This window comes from Anticarsia gemmatalis, chromosome Z (assembly GCF_050436995.1).
Source record: "Anticarsia gemmatalis isolate Benzon Research Colony breed Stoneville strain chromosome Z, ilAntGemm2 primary, whole genome shotgun sequence".
NCBI classification, from domain to species: domain Eukaryota; kingdom Metazoa; phylum Arthropoda; class Insecta; order Lepidoptera; family Erebidae; genus Anticarsia; species Anticarsia gemmatalis.
In genome coordinates this window covers 21,701,191-21,727,954 of record NC_134776.1, presented here as the reverse complement: position 1 = coordinate 21,727,954, position 26,764 = coordinate 21,701,191, and the positions used below count along the sequence as shown (strand labels likewise).

Here is a 26,764-nt window from a genome sequence, read left to right as displayed (position 1 = left end):
ATTCCGCAGGGCCCTTTGTCCCCTAGACGCCATTAAACTTTCCCTATGAGTGCGAGAGTAAGAGAATTATTCATACGCATAAATGAAAAACAATTGAATTAAAAAAATAAAAATTGAAAAATTATTGAATACTAGCTGACCCGCGCATCTTTGCTTGCGTCACTTAAGAGAGATAGGTCAAAATGTTACATAAACGGGTTATGTAACATTTTTCACTGGTACTCTGCTCCTATTGGTCGTAGCGTGATGATATATAGCTTATAGCTTTTCTCATGAGAGTCAAAATGGCGGGTGTACCATAGCGAATTAAATTATACCAATTACCAAACAAATGTACCTATAACGTACTAATTTGTACCTAGCTCTAAAAAATCTGTACCTCTTTCAAAACGAAATTATTTCGAAATTATGGTACACCCGCCATATTGACATCAAGATGGCGGGTGTTCTATAGTATTTTATTATTTAAACATTACTCATAAAATCTGATTACACCAAAAAATTGTACCTAAGAAGTACCTCAAGTAAATAGTAACACAAACTTGATCAGTGGGATAGTTCCTGAGAAATGAAACAACCGTTTCTCGTTTACTCAAGTTTATTATTATTATGAATGATTGATCTAGGTACATATTTTTATATATTTTAGGGATAGTTATTAAATTATAAATCATGAATTTTAATAACGCGTCAAAGTTACGAAGTAGGTACCTCTTTATTTTCGTCCATACATAATGCAATTAGCGATAAGTGAATTCGGAGTTTTGGTTATAAAATTATTGAGATCATCAAAACATTTCCATTGAGCATTACGACGACAATGAGCCCTATAGTGACCAATATTGTGGATGTTACATTAACAGATGATGTGATTCATGGTTTTACCGAATATTTTTAACCTTGTTTTAGCTTCATCCCATGGAGATCCAATACTATCGTATTTATTGAGAGCTACGGCTCCGCTCGCGTGGTAGGTTAATAAAAAGTAGCCTATGTGTTATTCTGATATATAAGCTACATTACTGTAACGTTTCATCCAAATCCGTTCTGTAGTTTTTGCGTGAAAGTGGAACAAACATACACACTCACACGCATCCTCACAAACTTTCGCATTTATAATATTAGTAGGAAGTAGGATTAGTAGGATTGTTTGTTTTGCAGTTCCATAGTCATTTACGTTTTTAAGATACAAAATACACTTACAAAAAAACGCTTTAGTTCTTTGGTCCACATTCCGAAAACAGTTAAGGTTGTATATCGTTTTTACGAAGTGGCTTGTGTCGATGCGAACATATAAGGCGTCGGGTGATGTCTCATTAGCGTCAAGTTTCCTGAACGATTCTACAAGATAATCATTAGTAGACTTATGTTCAGTAAAAGCTTTGATCGTGGCTCCTATTAGTATTGCTATTCGCTTTATGGGTGACAGTTTGATTTTTTTTCTTATGTTTAACATTTTTATCAAAATCTGTAATTAAACTATTGCAAGAAGCAATATTTTCTGTGGGATATGTAATCACTATTTTTATTTTAGCATTGCATTCTTTACATGCACCGAGGAAAGTCACACTCTTGCGAATGCAATATAGCATATATTTTTGAGAATATTATAATCGACGCAATTTACAGTGCCTCTGTACGAGAATCATGTACGAATACTGAATGTAGCATTAACAATCTACAAAGAGAAAATGCTTTTTTGCCACTTAATTTTAACATGCCAAATATATCAATGCTCAATCAATCGGCAGAGTCCATGTTATGTGAAGAAAGTAATATTGTACAATGTAGACGTAATGACTGCATCGGCATACGAACATTAAAATACGAACTAAGTAATACAATAGCTTTTGAGCTGAATCAAACAGATGTAATTTGTCTTAAAGACATACCTATGGAAATAACATTAAATAATACAAAATACGAAGTTCTTGGATTAATTGAGTATTTACCGTCCGGCGGCGATGTTACAGACATCCACAATATTGGTCACTATCGGGCTCATTGTCGTCGTAATGCTCAATGGAAATGTTTTGATGATCTCAATAATTTTATAACCAAAACTCCGAATTCACTTATCGCTAATTGCATTATGTATGGACGAAAATAAAGAGATACCTACTTCGTAACTTTGACGCGTTATTAAAATTCATGATTTATAATTTAATAACTATCCCTAAAATATATAAAAATATGTACCTAGATCAATCATTCATAATAATAATAAACTTGAGTAAACGAGAAACGGTTGTTTCATTTCTCAGGAACTATCCCACTGATCAAGTTTGTGTTACTATTTACTTGAGGTACTTCTTAGGTACAATTTTTTGGTGTAATCAGATTTTATGAGTAATGTTTAAATAATAAAATACTATAGAACACCCGCCATCTTGATGTCAATATGGCGGGTGTACCATAATTTCGAAATAATTTCGTTTTGAAAGAGGTACAGATTTTTTAGAGCTAGGTACAAATTAGTACGTTATAGGTACATTTGTTTGGTAATTGGTATAATTTAATTCGCTATGGTACACCCGCCATTTTGACTCTCATCTTTTCTCAATAGATGGGCTATCCAACAGTAAAATATTTTTTTTTGGCGATGTCGCCAGAAGGCTGGACATCGAGCCTCGCCAAGCCCTTAAAGTCTTATACAGAAGAATATACCATTCGAAAGTGATTAATATGACCATTAATAATTATCCCATTTCAGTATGACGTACGAAACTAAAACTCAGTGACGGATTTTCAAATTGTATGCTTTTGTGAAATAAAGTGTAATCTAGTCTTATGAAACTCGAATAAAGAGTGCATTTGTTTCCTAGTCTGATGTTATTATACCAAAGTTGTTATAGTTTGTGCTTATGAGAATAAAAGAATGCTTGGTTAATCTTGTTTTGCTACCTTTAAGTTTAACCATAATTCAACAAAGTTTTAATAAAATCTTTGACCAAATGAAATTGATTGAGGAAAGCAACTAGAATTTCAATTACTATTGTTCTCCCATGTCGTAAAACTAAGCACTTGAAAAGTCAGTTATTTTGAAATCACTTACATGCTTTACATAATATGTAAAAAGACATGTTTTTACACAAATAAAACCACAGAGAACTGTTCCATTTTTATTGTATGACTTTAAATTTAGAACAGAACGGGTTCATACTTCATACAGTAACCAGTGACCAGCACAGCCGGTGGTGATGACCACACACCAATATCAAACTACCCTCATAGTTCAACTATAGGCAAAACTATTCTCTAAGTACATTACAATAATAAAACTATAAAAATTCTAACAAAGCTGGAAAGTTTAAAATAACCTAGATTAGCATCAAAGCAAGGATTTTAGGCTCTTCAATTGATAAAAAAGTAGTATATGTATAACGATAACTAGATATATTATTATAACATATCTGTGAGAAGCATGTATATATTATATTAGAGCATTTTTTGCAACGCCGAATGTGACGAAAGAAATAGTCAGAAGCAGAAGGTCTTCTTCGTCTTATCCTTATCCAACGACGAGTTGTTCGTGAGATGAAACAACAAGAAACTCATAGAAATCCCCGACCAGAAGTGAGTTTGTATTGAATCTATTTTCTGTCATATTCACAAGCATATTTTCCGCGAGTTTCCAAGCAACTATATTTTTCTCGCCCATTATATTTGAGTAAGAACTGAAAAGACGCTCAGTGTGAAAGCACTCTTAGACAGATCGTCATTCAAACTACAGATTTGTCCACAAACTATCCAATAAAGAAAATAAATCAAACGGATTGATTTAAATATGACACACGAGTCACGTTTGAAAGGTTTTTATAAGCCAAGCGAGGTATCCAATTTAAAGTAATATTACAAGAAACTTTCTCTGCTAGATCTGAATACTTTTAAATTTCTTGCCATGATCAAGATCTGCACTATTAAATTACTTCTTCTTCTTAGAAGAAGAAGATTAAAGTACTGATATACACAACTAAATGCTCTAACATACGTCACATGGGCTAAACTAAAACCAGTTGCTTCAAGGGTTATCGAAGAAGGTCTTGCAGGTGCACTCCTGGGCGTCTCCTTCACCTTCACCCTCGCCCTCTCCGGTGCTGGAGACTGTTCGCCTCAGGGTCGACACCTGGGTCTGGAGGCCCAGGATACGAAGCTGTGCCTGCTCGAAGTTGTCGTTCAGACGCCTGATCTGGCACTGCATGCGGCATTGGAGCTGAAGGATTAAATTGAAATAATCATCACTTGCTCTAACAGTAGAGGAAAACATCGTGATGTAGCTTTGCGTGAAATGCTATGTCAGCGTGGTGACCTATGCCTAGCCGCTATCCTCTTAAACGAAGGAGGGCTAGGCTAGCCCTCCTTCGTTTAAGAGGATCCCCTTGCCCAGCAGTGGAAAAATCACAGGTTAAAGAAAATACGATGACACTCCTTTAGATACTGGGTTAAAGACTTCAAAATAACATCATAGTTCCATCAGGCCACCTTAAAGTATACAACGTGTTTGTTGTCAATCCCGGATAAGGAAAATCCGTGATACTTAATCTTTTAAGTAAAAATGAAAAATGTTTATAAAACTGAATATCCTGGCGGCCGTGCCTGTTGATAAACAAAACTTGAGTACAAAAGAAATACCTCCTCTCGTCCTTTCTCGGCAGTTTTGACTTGAGCCCTGCACGACGCTAGCTGTCTTTCCAACTCTGCTATAGAAGTCTGCATACATCTGACAAACGCGAAAACGCATTCAGTCAAAGATAGAAAATATATCACAGATCTTAGCACTGCTTTAATGACGTTTTACGCAAAACAATTAATGATTACTGCATGCTCTTAGTTGATATTTGGCTACAGCAGCCAAATGCATCGAAACCAATGGTGCAGGAGATTTTCCATAGTTTCCAATATTATACACAAGTACATTATCTGTTCAACCACGATGGTCGTGCGCAAGATGTCTTTGACAGCTGGTTGTGATGTCTGCGGCCATTTACATAACTCTCGGCAATCAACCGAGAATCTTTGAAACAAAAGCCCTCTATAACAGTCATGTAAATGATCCCGTGACTCACTTGCGTATGGTCTCGGTGCGCTCGTTGGCTCGCTGCAGGGCGCGGGCGGCCTCGTCGCGCGCGCGGTCCAGCTCGCCGCCGATCTGCGCGCACTCGTGCATCTTCTCCTGCAAGCGCTTCTCGTTCGCCAGCACCGCCTCCTCCATGCGGATCACGTTCGACCTGGCGGAGAACAAAACTTTGTAGCTCTCTTCTTTGACCACATTACATAAAACTTAAATATGTCTCGTAATCGTATTTTTAAAGTTTTGAGATTCTGATGATTGACGTTGATGACAACTGCAGTGTCCCATGAGCCCGACAGATTAATGGTATAGGATTCTGCGATATAGGTAGCTATATTCCAGAATCCTATACCATCAAGCCGCATCCCTAATTTCCCCTCCAAATACCTATCCTGTAGAACTTAGGATTCTCAAGGAAAACTGTATTCAGTCACAGACGGCTATGAGCCAAATCTCATTTTCAGTATGTTTTTGAAAACAAAACGTATAGCGCCGACCCTACCTATCGTGACTTGAATACTTATCATTCTCTTTTTAGACTACAAAGTCCAGTCAGTGATTATTTATTGAAAATAGTGCCATCTCTGATAATCATTTCTAACTAACGTCATGTCACGAAGGGTTGGTTGGGGTTGCATTGGCAAACTGTTGACCAATTAGTTCCAAAGTTTACCGACAGATAGGTATAGCCGTTGATATTTATAAAAGGACCATTACTAAACAAACTTTCTTTTAAAGTAGTATTAATAATTAAAAAACGAAAATTACAATATAGTATCAATATTTTAGAAGAGGACATTTCACCGATACGATGAAAGGGCAGCTCCGATTAAAACTTTTCTTACTACCCGCTTTCTATTGCCTATTCTAGTATTCTTTAAGTGCAAAAGTTTATAAGTTACAAATTAAACTAAAAGCTATATTATCTTTATGAAAATTTACTTTACCATTGCGCGAAGCAGATAACGATAGTGGCAAACCTACCGAAATTCTTTCCACTCGAGTTAAAACGATTAAAGCATAGCATCGAAAGTAAAAAATTACTTTTCTACCAAGAAGAACCCAAAAAGCCTCCAAAAATTATAACAAGACCTAGAAAAGGATGTGATCATCCACATGCAAGACAAGTAGAAATGTATGTAAGTCTCACTTGAGCCTGTCGATCTCAGTCTTGAGCGTCTGGTTGGCCTCGGTGAGCTGCGCCACTCTCTGCTGCAGCATCTGTATCTGCTTGTCGTCGCTCTTCTCCGCGCTCTTCTCCGGCGGCTTGATCGTATTGTGCAGGAGCATGTGGACCTGGACAACAAGTTGTAATAATAAAGCATAGAAATTGATTCTAACAAAAAATATGGTAAATGTTATTTTCCATCATCATATCATAAGTTTTATACAAAAAGAAAAAAACAATAAACATGACACTAGAGTACCTAAACTATCATGGCTGGACTGAAGCTTAAACTAAGGAAATCCTGTATTTCAGGACTCCAGGACACTCACCCACGTCACCACAATTCAACACAAGAGTCGTTAACTTAACGTTAAAGTGTGTGTAACGTTATTATTAATGCTATTCTTCAATAAATTGGAGTTTCAAGAGTTAGTAGATGTTGAAGTTATTCTATTATAGTCGAGCGACGTCGAAATCGTGCCGACAGTTTCATTCATACTGAATGGATCTTCGACACAATTTAGAAACGCAGGCAGTTAAGCATTTACATTATTAAACAAGTAAATCTGCAGAGATCCTACTTATATTAAAAATGCCAAAGTTTGTGATTATGTATACTCATTCACGCAAATACTACTGAACCGATTACGACGAAATTTGGTATGTAAGCAGCTGAAGACCCAGAGTAACACACAGGCTTCATTTTATTCCGAAATTCCAGAGGGCTCGGGTTTTACACGGAAGGGGTTTCCATTAGTATTGAATATTTGTGAGTATTGAGATATGTTGGTTACCTTTTCCCTGGCACAGTTGAGTTCCCTCGCGAGTTGCTCCGCGTTGTGCTCGGCGATGGCCTGCGCTTGCTGCGCGTCCTTCAGCCTCATCTGTGTTGCCTTCAGCAGGTCCGGGATGGGAGCCAACTCCTGCAGCTTCTCTTGGAACTTCAACTACGTACAGATAATGTTAAAAATTAGACCCAATAGGCGCGATTTGTAAAGTTATTTTTCCAGTAGGTAGGTACATTTTTTTGGCATTTATTTTGTTGAATCGATTTTGTCTCGATTTTTTAGTAAGTTGTATGTATGTACATTATGAATGGAGAGTTCAAAAACTTAAACAAGTATGACAAAACAAGTAGTTTAATCGTTTAAGTCAGTTTGGTCAGCGTGCGACCAGAGTACCTAACCTACACTAAATTTCCAAGCAATTCATGGTAAAATTCATCCTCGCGGGTAAATTATAGCTATTCCCGTAAAATTATTGATAATAAAAATGAATTATAGTAGGTAGGGCCGCTGAGTTATTACCGATTTGACACATGACAAATTGACAATACTGGTGAAGTGACTGAACCAGTAACCCTAATATCATTTAGGAACAGTTTGTTTTTTAATATTCTAGTATAGAGTGTAATTAAATAAAATCAAAACCAATAATAGTTGAACACACAAGTTCTTCGTTAGGTGGAGTATCCTTGATGAAATAAAATAAATATTCATATTACTTATTCCTATATTCCATCAATATTCCTTGAAATCATTACTCAGCGGCCGTACTATAGTTACCTTGACTTTCTGTATCTCGAGGTTGATTTGTTCGCTGATCCTGGTGTTGTCCATGTCCATCATATCCATCTGTCGCCGCTGTTCCTCCACCAACTGCTGAGCTTGCAAGTACTACAGTGAAGGAAAGGTATTCGATTTTTAATACACGAATTTCATAAAATGAGACAAAAAGATACACCAAATAAGACTTCTAGAAATTCTTTCTTTGAAACCTTGAAGAGATACGTCTTCGAAGAAGAGACCTTGTAGAAAGACTAGTAAAAGGAGAAGATCGATGCCCTAATTACGCTTTCGAGAAAATTCAACCAAAAAATGGAAGTGTTAAACATCTGTCTGCAAACCTTGACTCTGTAATCCTGCAGCTGATCATTCTGTTCCTTCATCAAGGTCCTGAGTTCGTCGACCTCTTCCCTGGCCTCTCGGTAGCACTGCTTGAGCGCCCTCACGTTCACCTCCTGCTCGAACGCCTGCTCCTTGGAGCCCATCATCATGTTGGTGTGGGTGTTCAGACCTTCGTACTTCATCTCCAGCTCTCGCAGCTTGTTTTGCACTTCGCGATGTTGGCATCTCTCTTTCTCTAACTCTTCTTTTTTCTTGAGGAGTTCCGTGCGGAGCATTGCACACTAGAATAAAGAAGATTTAGCCTCGTGCCTTCATTCGAGTAAACACTAAGCAGTTTATTATGTTAACGAAATAAAAATCTTTGTAAAAGCGGTACAATACTAAATATTTAAAATGTTGTGTTGTGTTTTACGATTGAGTGAGGTGTGTGAAGAAATACCTCAGCGACTTTAGTTTTGAAGTTCTCTTCTGTCTGCCGCAACTGTATGGTGAGTTTCTGGACTTCTCTTTCGGCTGGAGTCTGTGTAAACATAGATATGATGACAAAACTTACAAACATTTTAAATCTGACATCTAGTGAAATAGATTCAGTGTTCCAAGAATCTTCCGTAAACCTCAAATTTAAAGCAGAACACTGTACAAACTGGTAACTACACCACCGAAATCTGGTTTTAATTTGAGTTAGCAAGTATGAAAGTTTTCAAGTACGTGACATTTTCTTACCGGGGGTGCATTGGGGTTGCAAGGCGCCGGGCACGGAGGACACACGCCGCACTGAAGTCAAAAACAACTTATAACTACGCGGTAGCAAGACTACAAGTTTACAACATTCTGGAGCTCGTCAGGGTTTAAGTTTCATTCGGTACATTTTCAAGTTTCGTAAATTATTATTTACCTACAGGAAGAAATTATTGGGAACCACTGACATTGAGAGATAATTTTAAATGCGAACTAAAATGATATTTCTTTAGTATACGATATTCCCTTTAGCGAAGAAAATATTAAATTAATATTAATAAATAAACATTATTGGACAACTCACACACGGTCATTTGATTCCAAACTAAGCAGAGCTTGTACTGTGGTAACCAAATAACTGATAAACATACTTACATATGAAATTTGAAATACATAGGTAGGTACTTATTATGTAGATAACAACCAGGCTCAGAAGAGATACTCCTGGTCTTCACAAAAATATTTGTCCCGGGTGAGATTCGAACTCACCACACGCGGCTTTTCGGTTATTGCGGCGGGGTGGCCGCTTGAACCACTGCGCCAAACGTGCAGAAAAGAAAGCAACTACTGCATCATTCCTAGGCACCCGTACGTATCCTTGTTTGTCTTTCTTTGACTTATTTGGAAAACCTCATACCCTAGACCAAACGGCAATGAGTTATCTGACTTCCAGGGTTTGTTACAAAAACGGAGTTTTAAGTCCTTAGATTATTTTACTGTAATATACTTTCATTTAGTTACTGCCGATTCTGTATAAACTATATTTTTCGTTGAATAATACTGAAACAATAGTTAGGACAGCGGTTCTGTATATCTATTAAAATATACCTACCTATCTTTATTTAATTAATATAATTATACTACATTTTATCGCTAGTCTATTAACGGCGGTAAAATTATTAAAAAGGTAAAAAAATCTACTTACGGCTCTGGTCATTGGTGGTACTGGTGGACCTCCCGCCTGAAAAAGAATCACTATGGTAATTAAACTGAATTCCGGAAATGCGTACCTACCTAGATCAAAGGTATTTCAGGTGCAGTATAAAGGTACTATAAAATATGGAGCTCTTCACTATTACTTTTATGAGCTCCAAGTTCAATTGACAAGGAGGGTTGACGTGAAGCAGGCAGCCGATCGTAAAAACAAAAATATCAGCCAAATCTCTTAAAGCTCATTTTAGAAAAGAAAACATACTGTGCCGATCTCATGTAAAAGGAATAAGTACAAGAAAAGGAAGAAAATTCAAATTCAACGTACCGGTTGCTGAAAGCACGTGTTTTGTCCACCGCTGCGACAGGCGCTGCCCGCCTGCTGCCCTTTTGCCTGATCCATCTCTGCTTTTATGTAGTGTACTTCTGCTTCTAAGGTGCCTAACTGCTTTTCCTGTAACGTTTACACTATAAGTAAAGTACTATAAGTAAGACTGCCTCCGTGGCGCAGTGGTTTAGGTCGCCACGCCGATACCACTGCAACGGGAGGTCGTGGGTTCGATTCCCACACGGAGCAATTATTTGTGCGATCCACAAATAATTGCTTCGGGTCTGGTTGTGCTTTGTGTCCGTTATTTGTATGTTTGTAAAAGTCCCCGCGACACAAGAGCAATTCTTAGTGCGGGAGTTGTCTTTAAAAAAAAAAAAAAAAATTAAAAAAAAGTACTGAATGTTAATAGACCCGTGTAGGAAGTTAAACTGGGCAAACCCCTGACGTTGCACTTTTTTGTATAAATAAATATAGTAGGCGGTAGTAGTAGATAAATTCTGAACAATTTTATCGTCTTTAAATATTTTTGCCATTATACACATTTTGAAAGTTAACTAAACGTAGACCCAGTTTAAGGGACTCTGTGTATTGTTCTACCAAATGGCCAACGAAGCGCAATCGCCATCGCGTCTTGCAATCTTTCTAAGCGGACCTAAATATCTTGTATTAAGCTGCAAAGAAATTGTTTAAGTTGTTTGGCGACACCTATATCTGACTAACTCAGTGTCAAAGCGATACCAAGGAAAAACGAAACGTTCCAGAATAGCATTTCTGAACGTTATAACGTCAGATAGACATTGACATTCGTTGCGCAGGTAAATAAATCGCAAAACACGAAAACAGAATGTGTTTTTAACTAAATTATCTGTGAAAAGTGTATTAATAACACTCATCAACATACTGGACTTTAAGGTAAGAGAATTGAACAACTATCTACCATGGTAATATAACATCGAAGTCAATTTTCACTCAATAAATCGCATTGTAAAAATGATGCCTGGAGAGCACATTGTGCCCATTGTATTTTGCGTCTCTAATATCGTTGTTAGCAATAAATTATTATGAAACCAAGCATATTCGAATACTTCGTGATAAACTACATAGAATCATAGTAATTTCGTATGGTTTTGAACCAGTTAATCATACAAAAACAGTAATGTTAGTGGGAATGAATTTGTGTGCAAAATCGCTCTTTCCATGTCGAACGATCAAATATTGTTATCTAGTGCACTGTAGTCGGTTACACAGTCGTTGTACTTGTCGCCAGTCGTAGGTTACAATGGGCAGAAACGCACATTTTCGACTGACAACATATACTTTTTGGTACTATTCATGTGTCTCGTTAACTGTGCCTTAACACTAAGTCAATGCAATCAATACTTAATTTTAGTTACAGAGATAGTAGGCAGGCACATTATTGCAATTGTTTCCATGTTGCATTAAGTTTTGTTGACTTTCATGTTCAGGTGTGGTCAGGCATTGCCACAATTGAGCTTGTTTGCAGTTGTAGTACCTACTGGTGTAATACTACAATTTGCAGCTGTGAGTTAAAATATACTTGTGTTAGATTCCTTGAAAAAAAACTCATTCTGGTAACTGCACCAAAGATATATCATACATATTACATAACCTAATAAAAGCATCCGTTAGCACCATTTCTATATATATATAATTCTTCTGTAAGTGTGTATGTCACTGAACTTCTCTTAAACGGCTGGACCGATTTTGATGAAATTTTTTGTGTGTGTTCAAGGAGATCTGAGAATGGTTTAGATTCACAATTTTGTCCGCTGGACAATGTTTTTTTATTTAATTTTTATGGCAAAACAATGTTTGTCAGGTCAGCTAGTTTCTATATAAAATAATAAGATGATATACTAAAATGATACAATCTAATGATTTCAGAAATCAACAACAAACTCAACAATGTTCATCCCCATCCACACATTCCACGAAACAAGTACAGTTACTACTAGTGCAAAGGTAAGCTATCCTGAGGATTACTTAAGTCGTCCTCTAGTACATTTGGTATTGTAAAACTCAGTGCTATCAAATTGCCACCTTAGGCACAGTCCGCATCACAAATGTACCCACTCTCACATTTCCAAACCGATCATACCCCTTTGCACAAATAGATTAATTAAATTCAGTCAACAAACAATACTTAGTGGTTTTAAAATCACTGTCAAACTAAGATACAGTTGGGATTTTACTTTTTTCATTGATGAAAGTGTGATAGTGTAAACATATTTTACCCATCATTTGTTTGTAACCTTGGCCAGGGTCCCGAGGCATTGTGTCAATTTGTCCCTAGCGCTCCTGCTATTTGTTACGTTTTAAGAGTAAATCACTGAACTCTGAGTTGAGTTCAGTGCCAAAATTAAACTTTTTTTGTTTCAACATCATTGCTTCCCTAGTCGAAAAATACAACTGTCAAACATTATTTATTATCCATACTATCCATACTAATATTATAAATGCGAAAGTAACTCTGTCTGTCTGTCTGTCTGTCTGTCTGTCTGTCTGCTACTCAATCACGCCTAAACTACTGAACCAATTTGCATGAAATTTGGTATGGAGATATTTTGATACGCGAGAAAGGACATAGGCTACATTTTAGCCCGGGAAAATGACGCATTTCCAGGGAAAATTCAGGTGGCGAACGAAGTCGCGAATATTCAATATAATAATGACATTAAATTAACAAAATTCCGTTGTCATGGCAACTGTTTTAATGGCGGATATGCCTTAGCGCGACTTCGTTATATTAAGAGATATAAATAATTTTAAGAATATTTTTCGTGAAAAAAAATCATATTTTATATCATCACGCTACGACCAATAGGAGCAGAGTAACAGTAAAAAAGTGTTACAAAAACGTGAAAAATTCTGACCCATTCTCTCTTATGTGACGCAAGCGAAGTTGCGCGGGTCAGCTAGTTGTGTTATAAGCGGAATTAGGCAGAATCGCCACGTAACTAAACAAAATAAAAATTCACAACCCGTAACTTTCAAAACGTTAAACTGGTTTATGTTTAATAATAATTTGTAACTGACCCACATCTGCTCACCCTCCTGTCTCCTGTATATAGATTTCATTCAATTCATTCTATTCAAATGCTTTCCAGTAATATTTTGTGTGTAGCCGCGTAGTGTTCGTGCTGGTCTGTTAGTGCCAGTGTTCCAATGTAGTGTACAATATTGAGATCATTATATCACTAGAGTTTCTCTGCTTAGTCTAAGTTTTAGTTGGTATGTATTAATCTGTTGTATTTCTCGATTCACAAGTCCATAACAATCATAAATCTAGTTTAACATACATCATTTTAGCCCATTTTATTAGTGTTAGAGCTAAACATGTTTATTGTCTGAACAATGTTTACCAAACAAGAACTACCTACATGCAAGCAGCACAGGCACAAGTCGCGATTGGCGACTGGCATGTTATGGGAATTAGGGTGGTTTGAACCTCGCAATGTTTAAACATTATATTTCACTTGACATTAAGCATGGTGTATTTTAACATTTCAGATGACTTGATGATGCAGGGATACAGATTTGAAAGTATCAGTATTGGAGATAAATGTAGTGTCGATTCACACATTCAAGATTCATGGAAAATAATAGAGCTATCAAAAAGAGCAAGCCATGAGTTTCTTGCAGTTTCTTCTCACAAGCAACAGCTTTTCGAAATGGTGGTAGAAAAATACTATGGCAATTACAAATACTTGTTAAAAGGTTACAATTGGAAGCATATTTAACTTTGACTTGGGATTGTGCTACTTGCACTAAACTATTGTACAGATATTATGTACAACAATTGTAACAAATAATTGGCGATTTAAAAGAGCATACACCATACTGGAACAGTCAAATGAACCAGTTGAATGAAGCAGATCACCTTTAACATAATGTAAGAAACTGAACAGAAATCGAGGAAGATTAAAACTACTATAACATTTTCAAATACTTGTATAAAGATTATGAAATAAAACTTATTAAACTTTGAATTAAACCACCAGCTGTAAAAAGCTAGACTCACTCAGCTTGACAAGATACAAATCAAGATGAAACATGAAGAGTAACCGTTGCTCCCAGAGTAATAGTCAACATTGTTCAAAGAATACACATTCTTTGATTACTGAGGAATCCTGTACAATCCACATACTATTACTGCACTTATAATATGAAAGACAATAGAATTTGGAGCTGTGCTACTTCTACTGAACAATAGTACAGATATCATTCACAAACTAGTTGAAATATCATAAAACACAGGAAGATATAATCCTGTTTCAGATACAGAATACAATATGTGACTATTTCAAATACTTTGTACGAAGTTTACGAAATAAAGGATATTTTGAATTTGAATAGTTACAGGTACAATAAGAAATCATCACTTAAAAAAAACACCAGTGTGCAGTTGCAAGATACAATTATTTTCAATTGCAAATAATCACTACCATAATAAACAGTCAACACTATGGACGCCACAAACAGTGATGACCGAGGAACAATACAAAGTCAAACACCTCCAGTAAGATATACCCTGGATACCCTGTACCACTTCAGGGTCGTTTACCAGACCCTTGGGAAGATCGACGAGATGCTACAATACAGAGAAACACTATCACTATGAGATGTCACCAGCTTGCCATTGTAAGTCATAATTTTACTCGAAATAAGTCTGACTAAATATCCAATCAAAGTTATTCAGGTCATCTAGATGCTGAATGTTTGAGTGTTTATCAGTTAAAAATTTTCAAACTGAATTCTATTGTTAGTTTTTTGTCCGTAACTAACATATCACCCTGGAAAAATCTTTTCATAAAGAGCTTTAATGTAACAAAACCCCCATAAAGAACAGTTTTCTCTCACATATTAAAATACTAATAAGTACTTATACGACAATTCTTTCACACATATTGTTGTCAATGAAGGTGATGAAATTAGTTTCGTTCTCCATACATGTCAGGTACCAGCTGACCCTCGCAACTTCGCTTGCGTCCCTTAAGAGAGAATCGGTCACAGTTTTTCCCGTTTATGTAACATTTTTTTACTCTGCTCATATTGGTCCTAGAGGGATGATATACAGCCTATAGCCTTCCTCGATAAATGGGCTATCTAACACTGAAATAATTTTTCAAATCGAATTTTATTAGCGCGTCCAAAAAAACAAACAAACTCTCCACCTTTATTATATATTAATATAGATGATATTTACAACAAAAAAAATACATGATTCTTTCTACTACAAAATTCCAACAACAATAACCAAAGTGACAATTACTGACTGGCAGTGGCTGGACGAATAAATAAATACTTTTGTTGCTGTACATTTCAGGAGTAAGTAGCTACGTGAACTACATCAGCTGCGACCAGTAGCTACATATGCAGACAATAGCAGTGACAGATGTGCACTCTATGTACTGACAGCCTGATTGATAGTGTGCGGTGAACAGTGACTTAGTGCATCAATAGTGTACCACAAATGGAATTGCAGTGTGAGTAAGGAATCTTGAAATTTTGTACCTGACTAGGAAAAATATTGTTAGCTTTAAAAACTATCCATATGTTAATCGTAATCTCAAGTTCTAATTGAAAATGTGGCATGATCTATGTATAGTTGGGAAAATAAAAATATGTGTTTTGCTAACAATATGTGTATTCTTCTAACAGTCATAAATCTCAAACGCATATCACAGCAAAGTCAAATAATTTGACCAGAATTCTTAAAGGGTATACAGTCACAATGATGTTTATTACAACACATATGGCCTATACGCGTAAAATCGAATGCATTATGCCGTTACTTCAATATAGTGGCCATTGTAAACTATATATTTATCGTATTAGATGGTATCAGCTGTCATTACTATGGTAATATACTTAATCATCATAGTTAGCCTGATTTTGTCTTCAGCAGACAAGTATATAAGACAGTATTAACCCATTCACTGCCTAGCTGAAAATTAACGACATTACCCAGATTCCGCTGTATTATGATATCAGCCCGCCCATCGGCGGGTCCGGCATCTCGATTAAGTATCCTTGCCCGCCCATCGGCGTTTTTGGCATGTAGCTGTAGATTTCGACATAAACCGTTTCACATGTTCAGTTTACATGTACTGTACCGTGTTAAAAGCGTGTATGTGAAGTTTCCTGCGATATTTGTGATAAAATTGTGACAGTTTTATTGGTTATTAGCTGAAATAGAAATGGAGCATGAAGGTAAGGCATAACTCTCACTTAATTAATCTAAGATGAATCAAAATCATAGAATCCTAAAAATTAAGCTAATATATATGTAAAGAAATCTATTAGGCCTTTTAAAAACCCACATATATGTGCCTTTTTTAATTGTCAGGTGTCGTCAATCCTTGGGTACATTAAATTACATACTTAGTTAAAAAAAGTACATTATGCAAATTTGCTTACAATAAATTTTTATCGTTCCTCCTATTTACTATATGTAATATTTTCTTTCTTTTGTTCAGACAATACAACTGAATTTGTTATACACAGGTAAATATGGTTTATGACTTCTGGGTCCTACCATGATCATTATGTCTGCTGTTTTTTCGTGCAAAATGATTTAGCTCGTGCGATATTTGTTTGCGCTTCTGGCCAGAACATTTTTTTTATGCGTGTAGGTTATAAATCTTCTTATTATATTTTATCGACGCAAAACAACATCAATTTCTATTAAGGGTAACTTAATTTTAGTTAAAATTTATAATTATAAAATTTTAGTTAAAATTATAGTTCTTATCTAATTTCACAAAAGGTTGTTAAATCCTGAATAAGTGTTATGCCCGCCCATGGGCGGGTTCGGCATGAAAAGTCGGAATTGACTTTTTTCCAAACCTGAGATATCTGCAGGCCGTTTTGATAACGAATAAATTTTAGTAAAACGAATCATTTCACAAAATCTTTCATTTTTCTAATGGTTATTGCTTAGATATCGGAGGTTAAAATCCAACCGCCCATGGGCGGGCTCGGCGTGTCAGTAAAAACGTTTCACCCGCCGATGGGCGTGCACGGCACTGAATGGGTTAAGGTGGCGTCAGGTAGCATACTTGCAGGCTCAAAAAGCCAGGCCCTGATTATTACACTTACTTTTTTATATATGTATATAGAAAGATAACTAACATTTGCTCTTACGTCGCGGGGATTTTTACAAACACAAACAGTGACCACAAAGTACTAAATCTGCTAAATCAACAATTATTTGTGGAGCAACGGCATGGTGACCATAACCACTGCGCCATGGAAGCAGTCAACTACCATTATATTTTTACTACCATATTCTAAACTATAAATAACAAGAGAAGTCACATACCAAATCAACAGTAGAACTCTGGTAATTTTCTAATTTGCTGATAAGCTCTTCAGTTTGTTTTGAGTTCCCGTTCTGAAATCAGTATCATCGGTTAGTAAGGGTAAAGTTTAAACCATCACTTTCTAACTAAAATGAACAAAGGTCTACTAAAATAAGATATAAATAAGCCAAAAGCCCGTCATAGCCTAGTGGGAGTTCAGTCACAGAAAAAGTAAATATCAGGATCTAAATTTAGGGTTGTTTTTCTTAATTCTGTGATTAATTTTCTCATAAATATTCTATGTCAAGCATTAATAAATACCTGATCACAATCTTTTGTATCCTGACATGGAGTGTTCTGGTTCAACGAAGTAGCATCACCCTGATGATAACAAATTCACTCAATTAATCACTGCTATAAATAAGACTAGTTCAAGTCTTGGAAAAAGCTGAATAACATGGAAAGCTTTTATGATTGCCACAAAAAATGGTTATTATGCGCATTAACTCAATCATTCCATCATCAGCCTTGCCTTTCCTCCATCTATGTTAGTTGGTTTCCAGCCTCACCGGATGCAGAATAACAGTGTAATACATTAAGCGACCATAAATAGGTCCACCACAACCCAGTTGCCTGGGTTTTAACACAACCCTTCATGGTAACTCAGTCATTTCATCATATCATTATGATTTCAAGCTCAATACTCCCACAGGTGTATGAATAATATGTGCATTCTCGCCGATGCACTGACTTCAATAGTTAAAACTTATCCTGATAAATAGCATAATGCTTTTAAAACTTTCTTCAGTCACAGTCATTGCAATAATAGAGTCACCTCAGGATTATTCTTGCTCAACTTCTCATTAAGGAGAGTATTCTCTTTATTCATCAATTTCAACTCTCCTTGCAGTCTCTTGATCTGTGCTCGGCAAGTCTCCAGATTCTGATCTTTAGTCATCAACTCCTTGTAAAGAATATACCTGGAAGTAATCATGACTCACCTTAATTTATCCATTTTTTATTGTTTATTTTCCAAAAATAAATATCATTGTGAAAGTTGTGCGTGTGGCACAGATTGCATGAAATTTTGAATGTCATTCAAGCTTGATTGATGGTTCTAATTTCGAAATTTGACATGAGTATGTGTATTGGCCAGTAATTGTAATGAAAGATTGTGGAGAAAAGTTTGTATACTTATTTGTGTATTTAGCAAAAGTATTGATAGAAGTTCTGGATAAAGTAGTGATTAATATTAGCTAAAATAAACCGTATTTTGAATGGTCAAAATATTGTTTACCTATAGGTGGTCTGTAATAATTATTATCAGTAATGGAAACAATACAAGGATGGTGATAAGAATTATCTTAGTTTAGGTATAAACTATCCTAAACTAAGCTCCTCGGATCAGGCAAAGCTGCTCATAAAAGATTGTTTGGCAGAAACAAAATTTTATCTGATTAGACCTTCCCCTAGACATGGTCATAACTGCCTTGCTAACATAATATTTATAAGAAAAAGTAAAACCTAAGTCAGCTGAGAATATAGTTAAGAGAAAATGTTGTTAAAATTCTGCTAAAATAAATAAAAAAACAAAAAATAACCTCTTGACTTCTAAATCAGCGTTGTCAGCGGCTAGCTTCTCTTGCATATCGTAGCTCTCACTGAGCTTGCGGGTCAGGTCGATCTCCTTAAAAGAAACGACCACACCGTTACAATTGCATATATTTAGCTATTATTTCACAAAGTCCTGTAGGTAGCTGAGGTACAGCGTGGACGTACGGATTTGCTCCGGACTGGTGGCTCGCACACCACGAAGCCGGGACCCTCAGGGTTTCTAGGTCCAGCCAGGAGGATTGTTGGATGGTTCATCCTCATTTCGTGGTGCATAGGCGGCTCTGCTAGAGAAGAAATCTATATGATTAAATACGTCAAAGAAAACTCATGTGAGAGTGGATAAAACTTCTTAGATTAACTTGGTATAAACACAGGCAGATCCATTCAGGCGGTGGAGACTGGGAGTAGTCCAATGAGATGGATTATAAAACTAAAGGTACAGTGCGTGCGTATCATTCAAAAAGAAGGCAAAGTGAAAGTTGGGTCTAGTTTCCTTAACCCTATCTCTAATTTAATTTCTATGAAGAATACAGAATACCTCCCATTGAAAAAGAAGCCAGTAAACGTCATAATCATAACATCAAATTACAAAGTAATCATTTCAAACTTCAGACTTTTATCTTACTCCAACATTTGTTCTACTAACCGTAAATACTTCCGGGTATATAGTCCATATACTTGTGGTGTTCGTCCCTCTTCCTGTGCGTCTCTCCGCCGACGATCCTCTGCATGTTCCTGGTCATGCGGTCGAAGCGCTCCATCTCTCGCAGCAGCAGCTCGTTGCGCTCGCCCAACTCCTTCACGTCTGCCTCTGTTATTATTGCTTTCTGCAAGAAAACGCCGGTGTAATAAATGTTTGTTGGAATAGAGGATGCAGGGAGAGGAGCCAGCCATCTCTGGTTGATTCAGGGGAGTACCCTCATGACAAGTAAAATCTAGGGAATAGGAACGTATAATTACATACGACATAGGGGAAGGAGGCACTAAAAATAAATTTAATCAATTTAGAATCCCTCCTTGCACGAAAATAGCAAACGCAATAGCGGTTGTTTTGGTGTATTTCATACAGGAAATGACATTCAGTGCGTTGCAGCGTTGATGTGTTTATAGTTTTTGTCCATTTAGTTGCGTCACGTTAACAGCAAAGTGTGGAACATTGCTCGCTAAAATCTAATAGGCGTTTCAAATTTTTTTTAGTCCATTCCACAGATAACCGGTTGAAAAATCCATACTATGACAGAAAACCTAGCATCAAACAAAGGATTACAATTTGACGAAACAACCCAAATGTTGCTGAAACCTAATAGCACGAAACTTAGTACGCAAATGGAGCCGAATGGGTTAGGTGTTCGGCTGTTCTATTTATTTACCTTCTGTATTTCAAGCAGCCTTGCTCTGGAGTCGCGTATGATCCTGGTGCTCTTCCTCGTGTCGTTGTGTATCTCTCTGATCTGCCGGTAGCGAACGTCATCTGGTTCCAGCTCCGGAGGTGAGCTCAGGGGCATAGAGGCTGCGGGTCACAAGGTTAATGAGATTTGTACTATAAAAAGACATGGGTAAGTGTGAGGTTTCCGAAGACGATGTCCAAGATAGAACGTGGGGGAGGAGAAAGAGTAGGAAAGCTGACACCTACTACCAGACGATAATATGGGATCCATAGTATGAAAGAGAGAGAGTTATCTTATGCCAGCCATGCAAGGTCTATCTACTCAGGTAACATTTTCGGTAAACCGTAGCGTTAGAAATAATGGTAGTTCCTTGTCAAGTACTTACGTGAACGTGTTTTCTGAAACAAAGAAATGTGCTGTTATATAGGTACTTTATGTTATATTACTACTTATACGGTTAAGATATTTGCTGTTCGTACAATTGGGTCGCCAGATCACTGTAAAATTAAAGCATAGAAACTCTAACTTAAAAAAACGCAGAATAAGTGAAGAGATTGGACTTGACACGCCTTTCCACTGCCACGAACAAGTCACGGTACGAATAAGATCAGAGCGAATAGAAATAAATAAAAATATTGACTGCGAGTCTCACAACTCGCATTATATATTCCTATCTAGTTGAACCGTGCTTCGCAACAAAATTATTGAAATCCTTACATGGCAATTCATTCAAAAACCTTCATGAGGGTTTTGCTTTTGCCTAAATTATACTTAGACGCCATGATCAACTTACTTTAGGTATATTCATCTTCATGCAGCACCTAACCTTCTCTTTCAACGGTCTATGCCCTTCTCCGTACTCTATCTTGGGCTTGCAGGGCCCAGCTTCAGGGCCAGAGCCGGAGTTCTCCATGGAGCGAGGGGAGAGCACGATCTGATCACCAATAGACGTGGGCTGACTCATTAAGCGAGGGGAGTTGACATCTTTGGCGTCAGACATGTGCTGTAAAGATATAAATGAAGCTTAGGGACAAACTAATATTATCTGTAATTGAGTTGTCAGACGGTTGCAACAGTGCGGTTTCTGGAAACATTTTGTTCTTTGTTTCGTTTTGGTTCGTCTTCCAGTTATAGACTAGCCTTAGGTTCACATTTTTTTAGTATCTGTTTAGTAAATTGTACAATATCTATTCCAGGGATTCCCTTGAATACTGGAAAAAGATGGTTCATTACATTGTGGCCGTTTTGTTTCTGCTGAAAGGATTACAGCAAGACGTATTTCACTTGTAGGTACTCCCACTTTCGATATAAAGTTACCACTGAAAAGACTGTCTACATCATGCCATTTGCACTGAATCAGGCGCAAGTACGAAAAGCAGATCACAATTTCATTTTCGCTAAGAGATAAGTATCCTCATCTCATGCATTTAGACTTAACCTACATTAGATATGTGCGTTCCTTTGCGTCGGACAGTGTCGGACACCCGACACAATGTCACACGATACCTTCGCGAGTTGCGTATGCGTCGCACCGCCCGCGTCGGCGTTCGCGCTTCACAAAATCTGAGGAAGGCGCTTGCCTCATGTGGGGCAGGCGTTAATGTAGACTAACCAGATGGATTCCAACGCTGTCATTAATCACTGGGCTATAAATTTACAAATAATAAGAACATAATATGGTTTAAAAGAAAACTGACCAATTGTGACTCCGAAGCAGACTGTCCGTCAAAGTTCTTCGCAATGACTTCAACTCGCCGGTTCTTGGCTCTGTCGAGAGGAAGATCGGGAGAGCTGGTGGTCTGCTCCGATATAGGGATAGGCGGAGACTGGTCCGTGCGCGTGGCTTTCTGCTTCAGAAGATACTTTGTGCACTGAAACAAAGATGAAGAAAAGTACTTAATGAGGGGAAAATAACGCAGCTGCTACTGATTGGGAAGACTTTTTTACGTCAACGGACCGCTTTGTGGTGCCCGAAAAATACATTACTAAAGTAATTTAATAGCTGTTTTTAACAAAATAATACAGAAGTATCAAAATTTTATGTTACGGCCACTGTGTTGTCCGCCAGTTACTCTGGAATGTAGGTATTTTAATGGGTAGTAAGTTGGTATATCTACTAACAATAAATAGTCTTAATTTTTCAATCCCGTAACATTTTTTCAGTTTTGTACTAAAGTGCAATATGTCATTGCATGACCTACGAGATTTATGTAAAAAAAATACAGTATGAATAAGACATATTATATTTTTTCTTAAGGGTAGTAACAAAATTGTGTAAGGGTGTAACCACATCAATGGATAGATCATCGATCCATCGACCGATGAAATACACCAAATGACACCAATGCATCGAAGTAGAACATTGTGATCGATCGCTCGGATCGACCACTGATCGGTTCACCAATAACTAATGATACTGATCGTTGGCTGACTTGAGATATGTATTGCTAGGAGCTGGATACAAACTTGCATAGTTACCAAAGATATCAACTCTTGACCAAACTACAATATCGTCAATCATAAGTCAGCGGTGAGCAGTTATTCTCGTTTAAACTCAAGCTTCTTCTATAAATAATGTAAATTCCAGTCAAAGTCTCTTACATTCGATTTGGAAAGCTCTATATCGAATGACTAGCTAATTTACAGACCTTAGTCCGTTTTTATGTAATTTAATCTACTTGTAGGACTAGTACTTAGACTTTAAAGAGTTCTTTTGTCCCTTTAAGTACTGCTGAAATTACATATTACATACTTAGTTAGGTACTTATCCCAAGCGATAACTACGCAGCGGTCATAAACAGTACAGTGACTTGATGAGCAATACTTTCGCAATAACTCATTTATCGCCAATAACAAAGAAAAATAAACGATGTTCAGCCAATGCCGGTTGAAACTATTTAAGTCCTAGACTTGAGGCAGCTGTGTTTGCTTTAGTATCTAATGTCACGAAATAAAGAAAGAAAAGAAACTCACCTTCATTCTTCCTTTTCAGTAAATAAAAGTTTATAGCAATTTCAATAAGACCCAATATGTCAAAAATCTTTTAGTAAATAATGGCTGACATTTGATTTCTTTTTTTACATTCAGCCACTAATACATTCTTCAGTATGTATTTAACAAAGAGTCCGGATAATATACGATGTGTTGAAAAAAAATAATACTTTTTTTGGCAAACTAAACATAAATTATCGTCCCTCATATTTTGTTTCCAAAATTCGTAATCGCAATATGCATAAGTCTTTCTATCGATCTATCTTTTATGCCTTAACACCTAAACTACCTTTCGATTTCTCTGGACCATTCCTATAATCTCGGAAGAGCAAGTACAAGGACTACATAAAGAACCATAGATCCGGGATGAATATAGACATTTATTTCCAATCTATCCGAGCAGTGAAAGCCGCGGGCTATAGTCGGTATTTAATAATTTAGCAGTAAGTAAACAGTGTTTCTGTCTGGTTGTCTGACAGTTAATAAATCAGACTTGTTAAACGATTAGACTCACGAACTTATAAATCACGATACCGTTTGATATTGTTTTGTGCTTTGGTCATAAATACTAAGTCAATACATACTATTATTTAAAGTACTTTAATAAACCTGCTTCTTTCTAGCAATTGCCGCCAAATGATATATCATTTCATCAAAAAAAAAATATTTTATTTAGGTACCTACATGAAGTTATAACTACATGTACCTAATAAAAGATTTTTTTTAAATAGACTATTTTCTTGGCGGTAGTTTTTGTTTTCTGTCATCATAAAGTTAGGCTACGTTAGGTTTCAGGTATGCACTAACGTCGTGCTATCTGTATTTATAAGTCGTTCGCCTTGATAACAAACTACGAATTTTGAAAGTCAACATTATTTTAAATATAATATACCTATACCTATTTAACATACCTTGCAGGATATGACACCTTTATATAGGCAGGACAATAAGATTCCATACTTCTAAACGATACTTGGTTAAAGCGTCGGCTACTCATCAGCGCAGGTGTAGGTGAAGAGTAGGTACTCAAGTTTCAAATATCCGCACAATAATCTAGATCGCTCTATTTCATCACTCTCCTAACATCGTGGGACCTGCGAGAGATAAGGACCTCGCTAGCCACAATTTAGCTCGAGTCGCGATTCAAACCCGAAACGGCTGCGCAGGAGTTGCACTGCACAGACATACAGTCCGGCAACTTAGCAGAGAGATTTGGCAAGCACGATTTATCTAGATAACAATTCATAGTTATGAGTATTGCTCAAACAAAGCAGGCCATCGCCAGCTGCATAAGCGAGCGGGTCACCGATCTTCTAAAAACTGAACTTTGTAACCTCTGCCAGTTGCGACCCTTGCATGCAAGGCTCTGCTAAGTTGTTGGACTATAGAGAACATTAGAATTAACTAAGTATCTCCATCGAGACGTCCATAGTCAATTGCGCTCACCGTTCGGTAAACGATCTGTGGGTTAAGCAAACGTTGGCGCGGTCATTCTATAGATGGGTGACCGCATATTGGTATTTGAACTGGGCGTCTCCGTGCTTCGGAGGGCACGTAAAAAGTCGGTCCCGGTTGTTGTCAGTTAAGATAACAGTCGTTAAGCCACGTCAAAGGCCTTTCGGGCGGCTTTAATAACTTTGACACTAGGTTGACCACTAACCATACGATGAGAGAGAGATGAGAGAGAGAACTAAGTATCTATCAAATAGAAGGGCAGGTAGTGTAGGTACCGCTACTAAAAACCTTTTTTAGGGTTAGTCGTAGTTCTACCTCCTTTTTATCGCACGAACGGAAAAAGTAAGAAATAATCTGTAACTGATGTACTTATCTACACAAAACCCTGGACGTGAACATAGCCAAATAAAAAAGGTATTTATAAACATACAAAAACGTACCTATATACCACGAGGTTTTAGGTGACAAATAGCTGAACACACAAATCTTTAATTCAATATAACTTAATGTTATCAATACTGCCTTAATACGACTACATAAGGTTTAAAATTGCATGTGCAGTGGTAAATACAAGTTTGTAATAGATAATTCTAGTAATGTAATTAGTGTGGCTGAAAGGCTTCGGAGATATGAAGCCAGTTGATCAAATACGAGGGTACAGGAGACACTGACACCAAACATGGCACAAGGTAAGAAATACCGCTATTTTGACACTTAATTATACATATTTAAATCTTAATTAACATAATTTTAAATGGTTTCTTTTGTTTTTGAACAGTTTTTGTTGTTTAAGTGCTCAGCGATTTATGTATAGTTTTATCAACATCGACCTTGCTTTGCTCGCGTCTGTACATTAAATTGATAACAAGAATCATTGATTTCAATTCTAAGAGCCATCAATTTTATTCTAATTTCCTAACATTAACTTCGTCTTGTATTTTTCTGTGGAAATCTGCATTTGACAGAAAGCGCGAGTTATAAAAACAGGACAACGCCATCTATCGAGCGTTAGTGTCAACTTTCAGTCAGTGAAAAAAAAAAACAAGTCGTATTTTTTTAATGCATTTTAAAGAGGTTTTTAAGTTTTTATTCATTCAATATTTTTATTTAGTTTCCATTACTGATGGATGAGTATTGGAACAGTGCCGGTAATCTACAAAATCTAATAAAAATAATAATTCTGTGACCTTAAACCATTTAAACCGAGGTAGATCACATACTTTCGTGCCTTGTCACTTGATTATCATACAAATAATCCAAGTGTTATAAAACAATGTAATTATAATACGAATATCTGTTAATTCGCTTTGTCTCATAAACGTAATGTTTGCAAATGCTTGTCGTTTATCAGATTGTACTCATTCCCGTCAACACTTAACAATTTGTTGAATGATATAAGATTATTTACTAGCTAATGTACCGCAGATATTTAACGTTTATTAGAGTCATTACGCATTGTCGACCAAAATTATTTAATAATAATGATATGCAAACCAATCAGTAATGTTTTACTTAATACGGAGTTCTATCACAATTACTATTTTTTTGACTCAGCAATGTAATGTAGTATTTTTACAAAACATAAATAATTTTACACTAAAACCCTCCTCAATAATCAGCCAGTTTATCGTCGAAGACCGCATGCAAGTCTGTCTAGTAGTTATGAAGTTTATCGCGAATAGATAGTCGCAGTGGAGACTATTATTTTACGGTAGCAAAGATTCCAGGGACGAGTTTCGATAAAGCTAAGAGTTTATAAACAATATCTAAAATCTAACAAAAATATAAAACCTAGTTAACCTAGCCCATTCTAATTTGAAACCCAGTATCATCAAAATCAGTTCAG

The 26,764-nt window shown here is 36.6% G+C and overlaps 2 protein-coding genes and 1 long non-coding RNA gene across 3 annotated transcripts in view; 2 read left to right on the top strand and 1 right to left on the bottom strand.

Annotated features, from left to right (window-relative positions):
* Positions 1-3,120: 3,120 nt before the first annotated feature.
* On the bottom strand, positions 3,121-23,451 carry LOC142986755 (uncharacterized). The gene is made up of 22 exons (XM_076135385.1): positions 23,446-23,451; positions 22,170-22,343; positions 21,266-21,475; positions 20,858-20,870; positions 20,455-20,594; positions 19,731-19,911; positions 19,250-19,368; positions 19,072-19,157; positions 18,306-18,450; positions 17,792-17,851; positions 17,491-17,562; positions 10,143-10,268; positions 9,810-9,845; positions 8,870-8,920; positions 8,586-8,666; positions 8,146-8,427; positions 7,805-7,915; positions 7,034-7,186; positions 6,222-6,367; positions 5,067-5,228; positions 4,633-4,720; positions 3,121-4,213 (listed from the first exon to the last, which is right to left on the bottom strand). The coding sequence occupies exons 1-22, from the start codon at positions 23,449-23,451 to the stop codon at positions 4,022-4,024; spliced, it is 2,634 nt and encodes an 877-aa protein (XP_075991500.1). The 3' UTR covers positions 3,121-4,021.
* LOC142986463 (uncharacterized) lies at positions 10,944-15,773 on the top strand. Its single transcript, XR_012960373.1, has 4 exons — positions 10,944-11,057; positions 12,051-12,128; positions 13,677-14,807; positions 15,493-15,773. It is a non-coding gene; the product is annotated as an uncharacterized LOC142986463 (long non-coding RNA).
* Positions 23,452-25,540: 2,089 nt separating the features above from the next.
* Positions 25,541-26,764, top strand: part of t (C45 family peptidase tan) — a 65,082-nt gene continuing 63,858 nt past the window's right edge. Inside the window, exon 1 of the mRNA XM_076134657.1 lies at positions 25,541-25,607. Coding sequence (XP_075990772.1) covers positions 25,598-25,607 — 10 coding nt within the window. The 5' untranslated portion in view covers positions 25,541-25,597. The remainder of the gene's footprint in view (positions 25,608-26,764) is intronic.